The following is a 19,044-nucleotide window of genomic DNA, read 5'->3' on the forward strand; positions in this document are numbered from 1 at the left end:
CCATACTCCAACATGACCTGGGTGGAGAATTTTAGAACTCTTTCCTCCTTATTCCACGAAACAAACCACGCTTCTCTTAAAGAAGCCCAAGATCTCATCAGCTACATGAATAAGAGTGACCCCAGAAATTTTTTTCAGTCAAACTACTGGCTAGCTACACCTTCCTTACGAAAAGTCAATTTTTTAACCCAAGTTTAAGCCTTCATATTTATTGCAATCAAATCAGACTGCGCTATTGCCTAGCCTGCACCCTACCACCTTTTCCATAAGAACAACATGAGACATTCCATCAGGTACTTCTCTGAAGTCTAGGAAAACTATATCTCCAGCATCTTCTGTATCTACTAGTTTAGTAGCCCTGTCAAAAAAGGAAGTCAGGTTAGTCCAGCATGACCCTTTGTTGATAAAGCAACGTTAGCTATGACTCTATGATACTTCTCTAGTCCCTGTATCACCTCTTCACAATCTCTGGCTCAGCAATGGCACTGGTCAGTTCTTTCAGAATCAGCAGATAGTAGTTCATTTGGCCAGAGGATCTGAATTCATCAAAGGAAGCTAAGTGCTCTCCTATGAACTCCTTATTTACTGCTCCCTATTAACCACTTTTGTTCTGTCTTTTTGGCCCCAAGGTTGGCTCTACCTTTTCTCTGTCCCCAGTTAACCGCCATCCTGCCAACTCCAGGCAGTGTTCCTAACTCTACTTTAGTCCTCCTCGTGTCCCCAATAGAACTTAAAAACAAAACCCAATATTTTGGTTTTCCTTAGCTTTCCCTTCTAGACTAAGTTTATTTTGAGCTTTGCATCTACTTTTATAGTACAGTATCATGTTTTCGTATTCATTGTCTGTTACCTACTCTAGCTTCTGTATCCTGGGCACATCTTTTAAGATCTAAGTGGGCTGATTGGCTCTCCTTGTATTTACATTGATCTCTTCAGACACTACCACCCCCATTTTCCCATCAGAACCGTTTCTCTTTATGTTGTCAGAATTTCATTCTTAAGAGCTTCCTATCCATGATGGCCTGATTTCCCCTGAACAATTTTAGTTCAGACTATGTCAAAAGGTGGCAGGCAGGCTTTGTTCTCTTCGGCACCTGGCAGTGGGGATGGTGGCACAGAGACTAGAACACTGGGCCTAGAATCAGGAAGATCTGAGTTCAAATCCTGCCTCAGACATTTAGCAGCTGTGTGACTCTGGGCAAGTCACCTAACCTCTGACTCCCTCAGTTTCCTCAACAATAAAAATGGGGATAATTATTATATCTACTTTGCAAGGTTGTTATAATGATCAAATGAGATATTTGTAAAAGCACCTATACAGTGCCTTGCATATAGTAGGCACTATATAAATGCTTATTCCCTTCCCCATTATAAATTCTAAGAGGGAGCAGTCCTCATCTTCCAAAGTATCCATCATTTTCAGCCCAGAAAACAATTTCTCCTTCTTCCTAAGAATCAAATCCAAAGTAGAATTTTTACTAATTGCTTACTTAATCTATTCAAGGATGAATTAACCATCAACTATTAATTTATATTAAGAAAATATTAGCTGTTCTGCTTTTGTCAGACAAAGTTCCAATAATTTAAATACCCTACTATAATATAAGCTACTATACTAGATTTGTAATCTGTTTCCCAAAATCCTCATTTATTTCATCTTTATCTCCAGATAATCTGTAAGGGACTCTAAGTGATGATAAAATCATTTTTTTTCACCCTCTATTATATTTATCCATGTGTGTTCTACAATGCTTCCTCTTTTTCTTCTAGGATGTCATTCTATAAATACATTACTGCATCATATGCTAGTTTCAACCCATCAAAAATTAGTGATGACTATGAGGTCAAATTTGCCTTTTTTTGAAAGCTTTGATCTGGTTCAAGTTCAGGATTGGAACAAAAAGAGATGCTTGCAGTTCATTTAACATCCAACAAAAAAGTTTCCTTAGCAGTAGCCTGGAAAGAAGAATCAACAAGAATACAGCACTGCCTCAGCTTAATGCAGCTTGTCTGCCTCTGCATTTTTCATGGTCACTGGCAAGTCAGACCCAAGGTGACTGAGGATTGAGGCAATAGCTCCTGGGACGTGCTTTTGTACTTCAGTGGCTAGAAAGCTACAACAGTGTTGTGACCCTTAGTCCCCTGGGCCAATGACATCTTGAAAAAGGTCCGTTGCTTTTTAAGGGAAAACTAGTCCAGCCTGAAGGGCATAAATGTTGCTCCTACAACAGACCTCCAATGTGTCTTCCTTGTTAGGAAGAAACAAGTATTTAGCAGGCACTCACAATATGCCCAGGCACTGTGCAAGGCACTGGGGATATAAGTACAAAACCAGAAAAAAATTGTTTATATTTTATGGATTTTTTGAAGTCATAGGTTACTACTGGCTCCTTTCTTGAATTTTTTCCTTCTCTCCTTAGGGGCTATTCTGCTATTTTGGTGACTCTCCATGATGCTTAGGTTATTGAATATTCATATGCAGTTTTCTTCTTCCCACAACTTTTCAGGTTTAAAATCTTTTTAATTAGATTTGCAAAACTCTAGACAAAAAATGCTCACAAGTCTTTGTTAGATATTTTTTCATACCTATCCAGAAGTCTGTTATTTCTATATTTCAAGCACTGGTCCAGGAATCCCAGTATTCTTCTTCTTAGTCACTCATTCAATTTCAAAAGCTCCTTTTCTTTCCCGGAGTCCTTTGCCTTTGATTGGCACCAGTGATGAAATAACACCTGTACCCCAATGGCATTCAGTTTCGTTCCCAAGGTTTGTAATCTTTGGTGATGCTTTTTAGGTTCCTTCTAGCAAAACTATCTGCACTCATGTGAATCATGAAATTGTTGTGTTTGTCCTTCGTTGCCAAAGAAAACCGTGCCATCAGATAAATGATGACATGACTTGCACTTGACTTTGTTTTGAGTGAGGAAGGGCTGTGCAGTTCACCAGCCTCACTTCTCCTCCAGAGCCATCTGAATTCAGAGACCTGACATTCCTCAAGATCATTGGATATGACCCAGGATGCATTACAAAGTATGGATAATAGTTATGCAGTCTGACCCATCTTGGGGGGTTTTCTAGTATGTTTTAAATAAATGCTCCGGGAATTTTATTGTCAGGTAGAAAAATAACTAACTGGGCCAAGATGGTGGAGTAGAACCACCCAATTCCCCTCCAAACAATTTTAAAATAATGCATCAAATTGAATTCTGGAGTAGCAGACCCAACAAAAGGTCAGGATGAAACAGTTTTCTAGCCCAAAACAACTTAGGAGGTCAGCAGGAAAGGTCTGTCTCCCTGGGATGATGGTTGATCCTAGAGTCCAGCAACATTTGCAGCAGGTCTTGGAGACAGCTACAACAGCAGCAGCAGTGGCTGCAAGAGGTTAAGGAGGCTGGACAACTGGTCAGAAAGAAATTACAGAGGAACCCTTGTTACTGTTGGGTTCAGGACCCTGCTGCATTACCCAGACACAGTAATGTCATGGGTAGAGAAGAGTGCTTGTGGTTGCTCACAAAGCAGTGGGGGCCCTGGTCTCAGTTCCAAGGCAGAAAGGAGCACTAGCATTTGTGGCTGCAGGGAAGCAAGGGACCTGGTCAAAGCTTCAGATCCAAGTGGAATGTGCTAGTGGCTATAAAGGAACAAGGTTCCTTCCAGGGTAAAGACCAGAGCATAGTTCAGGAAAGCAGTGACCATGCCTCTCCTTAGATCATAACACCTTGGAAGCACCAAAAACTTACAGATCTGCAGAAATGACTCTGAAAACAGCAACATGTAAAACCTAAAGCTTGGGACAGTGTCCCCTCCACACCAGGAACAGAGTTCAATTTTAACATAAAGTTAAAAATCAAGAAAGAGCCTAGAAAAATGAGCAAAAAATAAAAATGACCTGAATATGAAAAGTTACTATTTTGACAAAAAGGTAGAGAGTAGACAATGGAGAGTTCCTCACAGATCCTCCACTTAAGGAGAGCACCCAGAGCAACCATCTCATCATTTCCTACTCAGTGGCACTCCTCAGTCCTTGTCACATTCCAAGCTAGGTACTTTCCCTCCCCACTCCCTGCCCCTTTCCGTTCCTATCTTCTCCCATCAGACTGTGACCTCTTTGAGGGCAAGGACTGTCTTTTTTGCCTTTCTTTCTATTCTCAGCACTTAGCACATAGTAGGCACATAGTAAATGTTTACTGACTGACTCTGGAGGACAAGCAGTTGCTTGCTCCTCAGAGTGGCCAGCTCCCTTCTCCTAGCATTATCAATCCAACTTTGAGGCAATTCTTCTCCCTTTCCTCCTGGATGTGACAGTCTTCCATTTTCCAAACTGCAGATGGTCAGGGTTCACCTCTTCTTTAGGTCCTTTTATACTTCTTTCTTTTCACATTGGAGGTTCACTTCCAGTTTTGTTTTTTAGAAACACTTCACTGTCCTCAATAACCTGAAGTGGGGAGAATCATTGCGAGTCCCTTCACATTCTCTCCTAGGAGACCAGCCTGCGTTTTAGATATAGCAGGTAGTCACTTAGACATATCAGAAATATAAAGATGGCCTTCTCAGTAAAAGTTATTACAAATTCCTCCGATCTCTCTCCTTAGTAGATTTGGAATCTTCAGTCTTTATCCTTTAAACTGCTTGTGGAAGATTACAATTCACCTGGTTGGCTACCATTAACAACATGACAGAGTATCTTAACAGCTCTTAACACTTGACAGTCACACACTTTCTTTCCCTTTTCTTAGAAAAAAATTCTCTCTTTAGCTTACCAATTTGTATTCCTTACCTCTTCTGGCCTACCTTGCCTTAGCGAATACCTTTTCTTTTTAAGTTCTCCTCCTCTCCAGAATCTTCTGCTCAATGTTTTTCCTCATTCAGAATGAATCCTTCAAACTAGACCTTTTCTTTTATCCCCTTCAACTCTCAATGTTTTTACATTGCCTGCATTTGCTTCTGTCCTACCCCCTCCCTGCCAGCTGTTCCTTATAATAAAGGTATTTTTTAAAAGAGGAAAAAAAAATTCTACAAAACTAATGACTGATGTCACATGTAATGTTCCACCTCTGTGGAGCCCCAATTCTGCAAAGGAGTGGAAGAGGGTATCTCCCATCTCTTCTTTGGAGACAAGCTTATTCTTTAGAATTCTGCAACACTTACTTCTAAGCCATTTTGCAATAGGTGATCTTCCCAATCATACTGTGGCAGGTGTGTATATCATTTTTCCTTGGTTCTGGTTACTTAATTTTACCTAAGTTCATAAGAGTCCTTATGCTTCTCTGTACTTGCCATGTTCATCATTTCTTATAGCACAGTAACATTCTAATATATTTATTTCCCATAACTTGTTTAGCCATTTCCCAATCTCTGTACATCTACTTTGTTTCCTGTTCTTTGTCACCACAAATGTTGCTATAAATATTTTAGTGTACATGGAGCCTTTCTTTGTGTTGGTAGATCTCCTTTGGGTATACACCTAGCAGTTAATTTGAGTCAAAAAGGATGAACATTTTAGTCACTTGGTTTGCATAATCTCAAATTGCTTTCCAGGAAGATCATAGGCTTCAGGTTATTTAGCTCTTCTGTTAGTCAGCCTTACAGTGGTACTCAACCAACATAAAATAAAATCTCAGGTCAAAGACAAATTATTTCTTGCTCTCCCTCACTAGGAACTCCCTCATATGAGTAAATTCCTTTCAACTCCCATCATGGCCCTATCAAGTAGCTTCAAGGCTACACAAAATTACCATAAGGGCCTGCTTCACTTAGGAACACTGGAGGGATGGCATGGAGTAGGCAATCTGTACATTTCTGTAGGAGCTGTCCTGCATTCCTGAAGCTGTACTGTTTCTCTTACATAGGTAACACAAAGTTTAGTAGTAGGTTGGAAACTATCTGGTGAATTCAAGGTAAGGAGCTAAAACAATATGAAAAATCATGATAATTTTTTTAGCTGACAGTCTTATCAACTCACAATATTTAGAGCTGAAAGGAACTACAGAAATAATGGTTATCTGTACTATAAATATTATCTACAAACCTCTATTTTACTTTGTACTATTAAGTGGGAATTATTCTGATTTTTTTTATATAACCAAAATTGAATGGATAGTCAGTCAGCTGATTGAGCCTCTACTTTATGCTGACCTGTACAGACTTGAGAAGAACTTTTTAAATATCAGTACTTATCTAAATTAATCTATATTCTTTGTCATACATAGTCCTTTTCAAACGCAGAGACCTGTCTGAATGCAAACAATAAAGAATAACTCATTATGGTATGCTTGGTTAACTTAACAAGGGCTAAAATACAGTATGGAATTGGTAAGAGAAATAAATCTGAGTAATGTGAGTCCAATCTTAAGCATAGGAAAGGTATATAACTCTATCTTCTGACAATGCTAATAGCTAACATTTTATATACTACTTAAAGTTTTGAAAAGTACATTCCAAACAGTATGTCATCTGATTCTTAGAACAACCCTGTGAGGAAAGTGCTATTATTTTCCCCATTTTACAGATGAAGAAACAGATGCTCATAAAGGTTAAATGACTTGACAAGGGTCACATAGCTAGTGTCACACTCAGGAATTCCTTTTCATTTTTTTTTTCACTTTAACCATTTCTTTACTTTATTCACTCTCATCTCCTCATCGAAAAGAAACAATAAAAAATTAAATAAATCAATCTAGCTGTATGTCCTTCCATGACAATTTGACAGGGGCTGAGGACCAACACATGCAGACTGGTTATCTTGTTCACAGACTGTCTAAGCCAGAAGGGCCCTTGAAGAATAGCAAATCCAATCCTCTGAGGTTGCAGACAAGGAAAGGGAGGCCTGATTAATTCAAACACACTACTAATTAGTGACAGTGCAAGGAAGGGAATCCAGATGATCTAACTCCATGTCATTCTTTGCACTTAAGAAAGCAATGTAAAGAGTTTGGGGCTAATTAATTAATACAACAGAGTTGGGAATGCAGGACTTGTATAGTCCTTGTCTGAAACTTACTAAATAAATGTTATCTTTCAATTCTCAGCAGAAGTTCTGAATTCAAAACTGCCTTTCATTCTTGCTTCGATATGATCCTCTCTTTACCATCAGTAAAATGAGAGGCTGAACTAGATAACTGTTAAAAGCCCATCAAGCTCACCATCACATTCTATTTTCAAACAGAAGAGAGGCTGAAATTTGGAGCTGGAAGCCATCTCAGACCTCATCCTCTCTTTACAAATAAGGAAATGAAAGAAATAAAGTGACAACCCAAGATCACACAGGTGTCAAAGTAGGGCTTCAAAGTCCTGTGACTCCAGATCCAGAGCTCTTGCCACCATATTATGCTTTCTACAAAAAGTACTTTGTAAAATAAAACTTGAAAAGAAATAATGTATTTGGTCTATGCTGTCCCAAACATGAGTTTAAAGGTTGCTGCTCTTTGGCCTATAAACGTTCCCATGATTCTTACTTATTCATCAAGAGATTGAAAATGAGAAGACTAACCAAATTACAAACAAACAAACAAAAAAAAAAAGATTGCATTGGATTGACTGAAATTCCAACATAAACAACCAATTGCCAAAACAAAATATTATCCTCATTCAAGATCTGCTATGTGAGATTAGTAACTCTTCTTTTTTTGGAGAAAGAGAGGGATCATAAAAGAAAACAATGGATTGTTTTCACTTTTGATACACTGGCTTCAGCTTTTAAATATAATTTTAAAAATCTTTTTTTTCACTGTTGGGATAGATTTTAAGTCTTACCCCTAAAATACTTTTAGCTTCACTTTATGTGAACTATTTCATAGTTCAAGATTCATAAAACAAAAATCTCTGGGAGTATTATGAGATGAGGAATTTTGGAGCATTTTTGCTATGTAAATAAATACGTTTAAAATGTAGTACTTAAGAACTCAGTAATATTTTAGCATGTTTATGATATTAAGAAATACAAGTTAGAATTAATTAGCTCTTAAAGTTTTTAGCTTAGATTATTGTAAGGCTTTATTTTTAATTTGTAGTATAACATTTATCACAAAAAACAAATAAACATAGCCAAAGATCTTTTTTCATTTATTTGTTCAAAATTTTTATTTCTGCCACAACTAATCATTATTAAAATTTTATACCCTGATAGCTCTATTATCTCATCTATGCAGAAAGTTTCCCCACCAGCACAAATCGCAATTAAATTGTTAATTTAAAACTGGTTTCAAGATAATTCTCTAATTTTGTAACTATATTTGATACTTGTACCTATACCTACACTTATTTCTGCAAATAGTCTTCTATTGTACCTAGACATTTAGAATAAGGCTTGTTTACAAATTTACATTTTCAAATTTATTTTAAATTATTATTTTACTTCAAATTTGTTTACAGCAAATTTATTCATTATCCCTGAAGATATAAAAGGATTGCTGATTTTACAGACATCCAGTGTTGTAACTCTGGAGGATGTCACCTGTGAAGGGTAGAGTGGTCCAGGCATTACTCAATCCTTGCTATTTTCTCTTCTCTGATGGAGAGGAGAGGAGCTAAATCCCTCCCAGGACACACCTGAAGATGGTTTGGGTGTCCTCTTTTATTTGGTCCCTATCTGAACTAAAAGGAGATGCTTTTCCCTCTGGAGTACAAGTCCAATTCTAAAGCCCCAGTAACAGTAAATGAGTGTTCTATCTGACTTTTGAGCAGCATCCTCTCCACTATGACAGCAATACTCCTATTCCTTGTGGGACTCGATGTTAAACTCTGCCCAAAAGGCATCAGGGAACTCCAAAACACATGACTATAGGGAACTAAGATTAAACACTGGTATGCTTCCCCCTCACTAGCCCATGGAGGAGGGTTCCGTGTGACTCCCCCCTGTAAAGCTCTCACTTCTGGGGTGATCACCCCCAGGAGCGAAGCCTCCCTGGCACTCCTTCCAGGCACCGGTCTGGGCTCCTTCCCTGGGGGGCCTGGAGCCCTGGAGACATTAATAATAACTCCTCTCCACACATCAGCATCTCAGGGGCATCTCTTGAATCACAGATGGCACCTCTGCGGGCACCGGGTCTGATGGAAGGAGACCATCCGTGCCACACTTCAAACGGTGCCAAGCGCTATATGTGTTATCACAGGGGAAATTCGACATACAACAGGGGGGAGGTACTTGATCAATCAATCAATCAACAGCCATTACTAATAACAGCGAACATTTGTGCATCACTTTAAGGTGTGTAAAGCACTTTACAAATATTATTTATTAAAAGGAGGAAATAGAACAGATACCTGATCAATCAATGGGCAGCCATTATCAATAACACCGACATTTAGGCGTCATTTTAGGGTGTGCAAAGCGCTTTACAAATCTTATTGAAAGTCAGAAACAGAACTGATACCTGATCAATCCATCGATCGGCGGCCATTATCGATAACCCCTCGGTCTCCACCACAGCTCCCGAGGCGAGCACCACCATTACCCCATTTCACAGGTGAGGAAACTGAGGCCCAGGAACCTGCTGGGCTCTGCCCACGGTCACAACGGCAGCGGGAGGCGGAGGCTGGATTTGAACCCAGCTCCTCGAACCCTGAACCGGACTCCTCCCCCAGCCCCCACCCTGCTCCTTTGCTTCCGGCCTACTCGTTTTACAGATGGGGAAACTGAGGCCCGGGGAGGGGCGGTGCTTTGCCCGTGGTCACCCTGGGGGCAGGGCCTGGACCGCCCTGGCCCCGAGGCCGGTCCCAGGCTGTCCTTACCTCCCGGGGTCAGGGGGAGCGCCCATCTGTCCGTAGGCGTCGTCCTCGTCAGTCTGTCGGGAACTCTGAAGCGGAGCGTGGCCTTCAGGCCTCAGCACCTCAGCGCCAGGCGGAGCCGATTCCCGAGTTATCCACCGGCCCCGCCCCCAGGCAAGGACCAGACCAGCTGAGCCGAGTCCCGAGTCACCGATGCCCCAGGCTTTCCTCCCCTCCCTCCCCCCGCCCCTGACCTCCTCTCCTCTTAGGTTCATAGAAGTAGAGCTGACATTAGAGGGTCAGAGGACGAGAGATCGATCTCCCCCAACAGATTAAAATTCTCAATCATAAGTTTTGAAAACACAATTTAAAAATTTTAATTTAATATATATTTTTTAAAAATTTTGAGTTCCAAATTCTCTCCCTCCAGCACCTCCTCCCCTACTCAATAAGAAGGCAATAAATATATCAATTATACATGTGCAGTCATGCAAAAGGTTCTTCCACATTAGGCTTTTTGCCAAAAAAAACCGAGACACGTAAAGAAAGTGAAACAAGGCTTGAAGCTGTATTCAGAGCCATCAGTCCTCCCTCTGGAGGTGCAGAGCATTTTCCACCATGAGTCCTTTGCAGTCATCATGGATCATTGCAGTCATCAGAGTAAGTCATTCACCCTTAATCCAAGAAATAGGCCTCAGCCCTTTGGCGTCTTCATTTGTCTTTTTCCAAGTACAATCTCCAACTTTGGGAATTTTGAAAGGTCAGAAGATCAAGTCACAAGAATCTAGAAATTGGAGTCCAGGATAAGGATTTCAGGCAGAGCAGCACTGATGCCCAGAGAAGCAAGGAGTGACCTTTGGGCCGGCAGTAACTGAGACAAGAATTTGGTGGGACCAATGCTCTTTAGGAGCTGGGCGAAGTTTTGATCATTCATACTCCCTCCCAAGACTAGGATGGGTGTAGGGAAAGAATGTCGCTTGAGACATTAGGGTAGGAATGTAGCACATTTGTTCAACTGTGTAGTAAATAATCCCATTAAAAAAGATGTTAAGAGGTTAAAACAAACTGGGTGCTAGTCATTAGTCCCTAACAGCGGGAGGAAATATTCAATGGGGGCTCCAGTCAATGGTAGTAAAGAGATATCTCATAAAAGCCTCACAGTTCTCTAGAGCCCCGAGGGTGTAGAAGTACCCTTCTTACCTCTTGGAGCTTGAGCTAACTCACCAAGCTAGTATGTTCAGAGTCTGAGGCAAGTTTTAGAAAAAAAAGTCATTAACCTGGGGGTCTGTCCTAAACTTTAAGAGAAAAGCTTGAGAATGCACAAAAACTTAATGAATGGAAGAAAAGTCTTCACTTCAATTTAACAATCCTAGGAGAAAAGGAGAGGTTAAGAGGAGGAATTTAAATGATTTTAGTAGGGAAAAACTTGGAAACTACGGGAAAGCTGGTGAAAATCAGAATTACTGTTTCTCAACCTGTGAAAAAAGTAATAAAATTTAAACTGGGTCTAGGTAAGGACATTCTGGCTGAGAACAGCTGCTAAAAGGCAATGAATAGGATTCAGGAAAATTCCATGGGAGACAGGTATGGAGGGATTAATAGGGTTCCTTCTCAGCTACAGGTCCAGTTATAAATGGAATTAATGAATCAATCCTAACAGTAGCTGATATTTATAGAGAACTTTAAACAATAAGAGAAGAAGAATTAAGAGAGGAAGTAGCTAGTTATTCCATGAGTTGTTGATAGAAACAAAGAAAGGAGGTAATATATCAAAGAGGAAGGGCTATGGGATAGGGAGCAAGGGCATATGGGTACAAAATGCCCTCTCAGATACTTCACTGCCTACCTGATCTTGCATGAGTTCCTTCATGTTTTAATGCCCCCATTTAATCATCTACCAAAAAAAGGAGTAGACTTCATGACCAGGAAAGGGAAAGATCCTCTCCTCTACTTCTAAATCTTTGCCTCATGAGTTTGTTAATTGCTGAACAGCAGCACCTTTACTCCCAGGAGAGCTAGGTGACACAGTAGATAGAACGCTGGGTCTGGAGCCAGGAAGACTCATCTTCCCAAGTTCAAATCTGGCCTCAGACATTTACTAGTTGTATGACCCTGGGCAAGTCACTTAGTCCTGTTTGCCTTCGTTTCCTCATCTGTCAAATGAGCTGAAGAAGGAAATGGCAAACCACTCCAGTATCTTTACCAAGAAAACTCCAAATGGGATCATGGAGAGTCAGACCCATCAACGTCTGAAACAAGGCAAAGTAAAATGGAAAAGTAGCAACTTTGCTCTCCTAATTTTGTTTCCTAATTAACATGCCACCTGAAACTCTTGATTCTGAAATGAATTAATGCTACATTAAAAAATACTGCCAAAACCCACAAGCACGAGTTCACACTTTCTAATCCACCCACACAAGCAGAACTGGGCAGGCTGCCATGAGGGAGGAGGGAGGAAGCTTCCTTTTCCAGGCAAAATGCCTTGTATCACAAGTCATCTGGGCTAGTGTTGACTAAATAAATTGCTTTACGGGCTTGGACTTGAAATCCAGTCAAGTTTCTTTTTTTTAAGACCATTTTTCTGAAATCATATGACGATACTAAAAAAAAAAAATGTGCAACTGATATTTCTCCAAATATAAGGAAAATGGAAGGTTTAATTGATTTGGGACATGGTGATTCTGGAGAAGTTTACTCTCATTTTGTTTTGTCTTTTAATATTAGAAAAGTATCTTTTTTACAAATCTTTTGGTCTCAGGCAGATTTCCTTTTTCATATACAACATCTGCTGTTAAGTTGACCATACTTTAAAGTCTAACACAAGAACACAAACAGTTTATTTTTAAAGCTATTTTTCTTCTTAGATTCTCATACCCAGGTGGCATCTCTCCCTCCCCATTCATATACAGAAATCACATAAAATATATAGCAAAGCTGCTTCTAAACATCTCTGAAAGAATTTAATTTTTGATTTCCCCCAAGCCTAACATCTGATCTGCCATATGTTTTGAGTCTTTCCAGCTTGCAAAGATCGCATAGCAAGTCATAAACCTGCATGTTCTAAAGAATGTGACTGGAAGATCAAAAACACCAGGAAATTATGGGTCAGTGATCTATATGCAAATAGGAGAACACACATCCCTCCAAATATAAATCTGTTACAAAGCTGAAATGTTCTATTTAAGTTACAAATTGTTTAAAAAAACAGCCTGAACAGTTTTTAAGCAGAATGTCAGGGTTGATTTATAATAGTTCTTTCTTGAGAGAGCTTCTCAGAAGGAGTTAATCTGAGCTTGCCCATCTGAGCTCTTATTCCCTTCCTCTCTCCTCTAATTTGTCTTTCTGCAAGATGATGGTGAAATACAAAACTCTCCCTAAATAACTTTATGACCTATAAATAACGTGAATAATAAACCGCAAGAATAACTCAAGATGGAGAAATTCACCCACATTAGGTGAAGGGTGATCAGTTTTCCTTGTCAACTTGATGAATTTATAAGGGGCTAAGTCTTTGGCTGGAACTTTTGACTGCCTTCCCCTTTGGTTCCCATTGGAGTGTAGGTTTCACTGACGAGGACTACTTCATGACTCTTTTGAGAATGAGATCTTATGAGGGAAGCCACCCCTTTATGCTGTTCTATTAAAGAGAGTTGACAAACTGTTCAACCCTTTTTCCTTTATCCCTTTTCTCATTTTTTTTTCTTACAGAGAACCCTGACATCACAGCATGTAGGGTGAGGATAGAAGACATTCATGGTTGCCTTGTGGCAGAAGCACATGGCTAAGGCAGAAGTGTGCTTACCCATATGACCCTAGAGGAAAGTTCTTGAACAATTTTGAGTTATTTGTCTCAGTCCCAAAGAGACACTGTTGCATCATCCCAACCACACTGAAGCTCTAGACAGGACTATGTGGACAAAAGAGGAGAGCTCCTGAGGTTACCTCTTTCAACAGCACTAAATCTGAGTCCTAGAATCTGGTCTTCTAGCCAGATGAGGGAGGTTTTCTAGGCAGTGTGATCCAGAATCCAATCTCCTAGAGCAAGAAGAATTTCCTGGAAAGTTTTGCCTTGGCAAGTAACTGTACGTTTAAGAGTTTGGGAACCTGGTCTTCTATTGAGGGCAAGGGAATTTCCTAATGTTTCTTGATAATAAAAGTTCACACAAATAGGACCCTGTGATAGAAGAATCAGGATCAGTTGTGAACTAGACAGGGACCTGGACTTTGCAGTTCACTAATTGAATAACATCTGCTCCAAGAGACTTGTGACTTCTTGGTGTTTCTGACTGCCCATTCCATAGTCCCTCAGTGCAGTCATGAAGCAAGTCTATGTTCTGAGGTTTCAGTGGGGTGCAAATAGAACTCCACAAAATACCAGGATTACCTATCTGGCAGCCCAACTTCATTCCCTTCTCTCTCAAAACCATGGGTGATGTATAGTCTGCCAGATTTTAGGTTCCTTATGAAAAGTAAGACTCCCTGGAAAGGAAAGAGAATTGCATGGGTAACTATTTGTGGTCAATTGTGAGTCTTCTATGTGTTTTTTGTTATTTATTTATAATTCTTCAGAGTTCTCCTCACTTTCTGCATTTTCTATAGGTAAAGGTTATCTTATGCATTTGTTACTTCAAGCACTGGTATAAGACCTGGATACCCTTTTTTGCCCTTATCTGTGGAGACAGACCAAGATATGAATTAATTTCTGAGATTTCCTGAATTCTTGATAGGGACAATATGAACTAAAAAGAGAGTGAACCCATCCATGTAAGTCAAGAACTCATTGGCGTTGGATTACAGTTTACAAAAGCACACCTATGATTCAAGATATAGCTTCTGGTGAAAAAGATTAATTGCAGAAGCACAGGTTAAAGGATATCTTAATGGGCAGGAGTTTGTACAAAAAAGAACCAAGTGACTTAGTTTCCTATGAACCAACAGTGTGATAAGGATTTTTTTAAAAAAAGCTAATCACATCCTAGGCAAAATGAATGGAAGCAACATTCTTACCCGACTGTGCTGATCTGACCAAATCTGGACTACTGGGCACCACTTTTTAAGGATTAATAAACACAGCCTAAGAAAAAAATAACCAGGTTAGTGAGGGTTCTAGAAATCATGCTATGGTCTTTACATGTAATTGGAAAAAATAAAATACTATTTGAAAATTTTAAAAATAAAATAAAGAAACCATGCTATGCAGTGAACCAGGGATGTATAGGAGCCCTGTAGAGAGAAAGCTAAGAATTGGTTAATTAATTGATTAATTAATTAATTTTATCAATTTCCATTGATAAATGGAAAAGTATTTATTAAGTGCTTACTATGCATCAGGCAATGTGCTAAGCATCCAAATAATAAAGTCAAAAACAAAATAATGTCTTCCCTTGAGGCTCTTACATTCTAATGGGGGAGACAACACACATAAGGGACTTCTGGCCAGGGAAAGGTGTTTTCGTCCAAGATATCACAGGGATGGTGAATGGAGCAACAGAGCTTTCAAAAAACTTTTCTTTGCCAGGTGCCGTATTAGTATTCATTAGATTCCTTTTGGAGAGATAGAGGTAGACAATAGGGAAAAAAGGAGTATTATGTGAAGGTTGCAGGAAGGATGACAAGAAGATAGTGCAGATGATGCAAAGTCAAGTCTGAGCTGGATACAGTCAGTTGATGCTCATCCTTCATTTTCTAAGAGGACCGATGACAAGTGATATCTGTACTTACAGATGAATTGGACTTAAGTGAGGCAGAGCTGCACAAAGCCATCAGCCTCACTTTCTCTTCCAGAGTCATCAAAGTCAAGTGGCAGGACAAAAGTCAGAATGACTGACAGTGACCTGGAATGCAGTGGATGGCCTTGGTATCTTTGACATCTGATCAAGCTCTAAGTGCTCCACAGCACTTGTTTCAACCACCTTCATGGCTGCCATTGGAACAAATTGTTCTAATCCACCCATTCCACTACTTAACATAGTACTAGGAATGCCAGCTAAAGCAATAAAAAAATTAAAGGAATAAATATAAGTGAAGAAGAAACAAACTATCATTTTTTTCAGATGATGTCATGGTATACTTAGAAAACCCCAGAGAATCAGCTAAAATAATTAGAATAATTAATAACTTCAAAATGTAGCAGGAGAAAAACTAAATCCACATGAATCATCAGCATTCCTACACATAACTAGAAAATCCAGTAGGAAGACTTATAAAGAGATGGTGCTGTTGTTTAATTGTTCAATTGTTTCCAACTCTTCATGACCCCATGTGGGGTTTTCTTGGCAAAGACACCGGAGTGGTTTGCCATTTTCTTCTCCAGCTCATTTTACAGATGAAGTACTAAGGAAAATAGAGTTAAGTGACTTGCCCAGGGTCACACAGCTACTAAGTGTCTGAGGCCAGATTTGAAGTCAAGATGAATCTTTCTGATGCCAATCCCAGTGCTCTATGCACCGTGCCACCTAGATTCCATTCAAAACAACTATAGAAGCTACAAAATTTTGAGGAGCGTATCATCCATGATTCACCTAAGGACTATATGGATCCCACTATTAAACACTCTTTTCATAAACTGACAGATCTAAATAATAGAGAAACATTAATTATGAATGGGGAGGTTGTGTCAATATAATAAAAGTGCTAATATTATCTAAATTAATTTTCTTATTTGATGCTTGACCAATAAAACTCTCCAAGGAATAATTTATAGAGTTGGAAAAAAATTAAAACAATCTGAGGAACAAAGGTTCTAGAATCTCAAGAGTAATAATAAAAAAGGTATAAAAAGGAGAAACCATAAACTCCTCTGTTTAGTTTTTAAATCCCTTCTCAATCTCTCCCCAATCTATCTTTCCAGGTTTATTGTACACATTACTACCTATCATTTTTGCATTGTGAGATCCAGACAAACTGGTCTTCTCTCTGTTTCTGCCATACAATATTCCATTTCCCACCTCGATGCCTTTGTAATGTCAGTGCTCCATGCTTGGAATGTACTTCCTTTTTACTCCCACTTCAGAGATTCCTCTTTCTTTAATAAGTAGCTTGAGCACCTTCTTCTGCACAAAACCTTCCCTGATTCCCACAACTATCAATGCTATCCCTCCCAAACTACCTTGTATTTACTACTTTACATATATTTGTACAATGTTTATGCTGTATACATATTATACATGTATATTATATATGTATGTATATGTTTTTATGTGCTTGTTATGATATCAATTTAAATATGTTTCTTGGAAACAGGGTAAAAAAGCCAACTATGACAAGGAGCAGACATAGGAATCAGCTGTGCAATCTGGCCAGCAGAGACGTTCTGCCCAAGGGGTCTTTGTGAGACTCCACAAAGAGGAGGAGGAAGAGGAAGAGGGCCAGGCTCTGCAGTGGGATTTGCCTTCACCATGGTCATATCCCACACACATGTGTCTCCTGGCTCCAAGTCTAGCTTTCTTAACATTACGCCTTTCCATCTCCAAACAAGCTGTGTGACCTCAGCACAGTCATATAACCTCTCTGAAATTCAGTTGCTTCACCTGCAAAATGACAGGATTATTTCCAGCTACAAAATCCCCTTCTTTTACAAATGGTCAAAAAGTCTGGATTTGATGTTATACTGCTGGATTTAGTGTGTACAATCCACAGATGTTTTAAAAAAAAAAGTTTTCTGATCACTCTGGGTTTTGAAATAGATAATGTCCTATGAGTCAGTACATCCTAGAGGCCTTAACTTTAGACTTTGGATTCAAAAACTAAGGCTTACTTCCAAACCACAAAGATCCACATTCAGCTACAGAAACTTGCACAAACTATAAATACTTTGTTGGTTATTTCTATTGTGTGATCATCATGTCTGTATTTATTTGCTAGTCTGAGCTTGTGGTATCTATTCTCACATGTAAGATCCTGGAAGGCAGGGTCTGTATTTGTTGAATTTAGTATTTTGTCTCTCAAACAATATTAGGTGTATATGGGTATGTTCTAAAAACATTTAATCATGCTAGCATACTCTCCACTTCAGAAACACTACTCTTTCATGTTATGTCACTTATTACCTACATATTGGAAGGAGGAAGGGAAGGAGGGAGGGAGGAAAGGAAATGAAAGGAAAAAGGAAGAGAGAGTGAGAGAGAGAGAGAGAGAGAGAGAAAGCCTTTGTTGAGGATCTACAATATTCCAAGAGCTGTGCTAAACACATTATAAATATTATCTCATTCAATTCTAACAACAACCCCAGGAAGTAGGTATTATCATTGTCCCTACTTTACACTTGAGGAAACTGAGGCAAATGGAGGCTATATGATTTGCTCATGGTCACACAGCTAGGAAGTGTCTAGATTTGATTAAGAGATTAGATTTGAATTCAGGTCTTCCTGACTCCAACCCCAGCACTTTCTTTACTCGTTGTGCCATCTATCTGCCCTTTGCAGATAAATAATATGAATATCTCATTTTATTCAGGATCTGTGATAAAATCAACATGTTTAATGGTGAAGATGGGTTTTTAGTTTTTACTCAAATGAAAACCTGCATATTAAAACATCATAAAATGTAAAAATTCCTCATCTATAAAACATGGTCAATACCAGCCCCTACCTCCCAGAATTGTGGTAAGGATCAAATGAGATAATATATGTAAAACACTTAACACGTAGTGCCTGGCATATAGGAAGTGTTTAGCAAAATCTCATTTCCTTACTCCCACAAGCTGAGATACACATATTTTATCCTAGAGGCAACAGGGAACCATTGGAGATTTTTCAGTAGAGGAGCAACATAGAAAGACTTGTGTTTTAAAAAGATTATTCTGACAACTAGGTGGTAAATGGATTGGAGATGAGAGAGATTGCAAATGAGAAAACAATAAAGAGGATATAACAATGGTCAAGGTGGGAATTGATAAAGGCCTGAACTGGAGTGGTCATTTTATAAATGATAAAAAGGACCTGGATGTAAAATATGCCTTGGTGGTAGAATCCGTATAACTTGACAACTTATTGCATATGGATGATAAGAGAGAGGGAAAAGGCAAAGTTGATTTTAGTGTTGCAAACCAGGGTAACTGAAAATACAGTGGCATATCCAACAAAAACACCAAGAGTTGTAGAAGGAGTAAGTATATGGAGAAAAACAAATGAGTTCCATTTTGGACACATTGAGATTGACACATGAATAAGCATCCATATGGAGATGTCTAGGAAGCAGCTGGCAACATGTGGGGAATTGTGGGAAGTGAATGAACCACACTAACTCCATCTTGTGACTCAATTCTGGAGCTAGTTCAATTCCCTTTCTATTCAATAATGGATCTAGTCCAATTTCTGCCTTGTGAGAAAACTTTATTCGATT

The 19,044-nt window shown here is 39.2% G+C and overlaps 1 protein-coding gene across 3 annotated transcripts in view; it reads right to left on the reverse strand.

Moving 5' to 3' along the window:
- Positions 1-9,834, reverse strand: part of HFM1 (helicase for meiosis 1) — a 130,225-nt gene extending 120,391 nt beyond the window's left edge. For 2 of the 3 annotated variants that reach the window (XR_011975754.1, XM_072649058.1), the window contains exon 1: positions 9,727-9,834. Coding sequence is in view for 1 of the 3 variants with exons in the window: in XM_072649058.1 (XP_072505159.1) it covers positions 9,727-9,752 (26 nt within the window). In the remaining 2 variants the exon portion in view is untranslated. Of the gene's footprint in view, positions 1-6,132; positions 7,880-9,726 lie in introns of those variants that run through there. The other variant, XM_072649059.1, reaches the window with a different exon arrangement.
- Positions 9,835-19,044: the final 9,210 nt, after the last annotated feature.

The sequence above is a fragment of the Notamacropus eugenii genome, chromosome 2 (genome assembly GCF_028372415.1).
Source record: "Notamacropus eugenii isolate mMacEug1 chromosome 2, mMacEug1.pri_v2, whole genome shotgun sequence".
Classification (NCBI taxonomy): Eukaryota; Metazoa; Chordata; class Mammalia; order Diprotodontia; family Macropodidae; genus Notamacropus; species Notamacropus eugenii.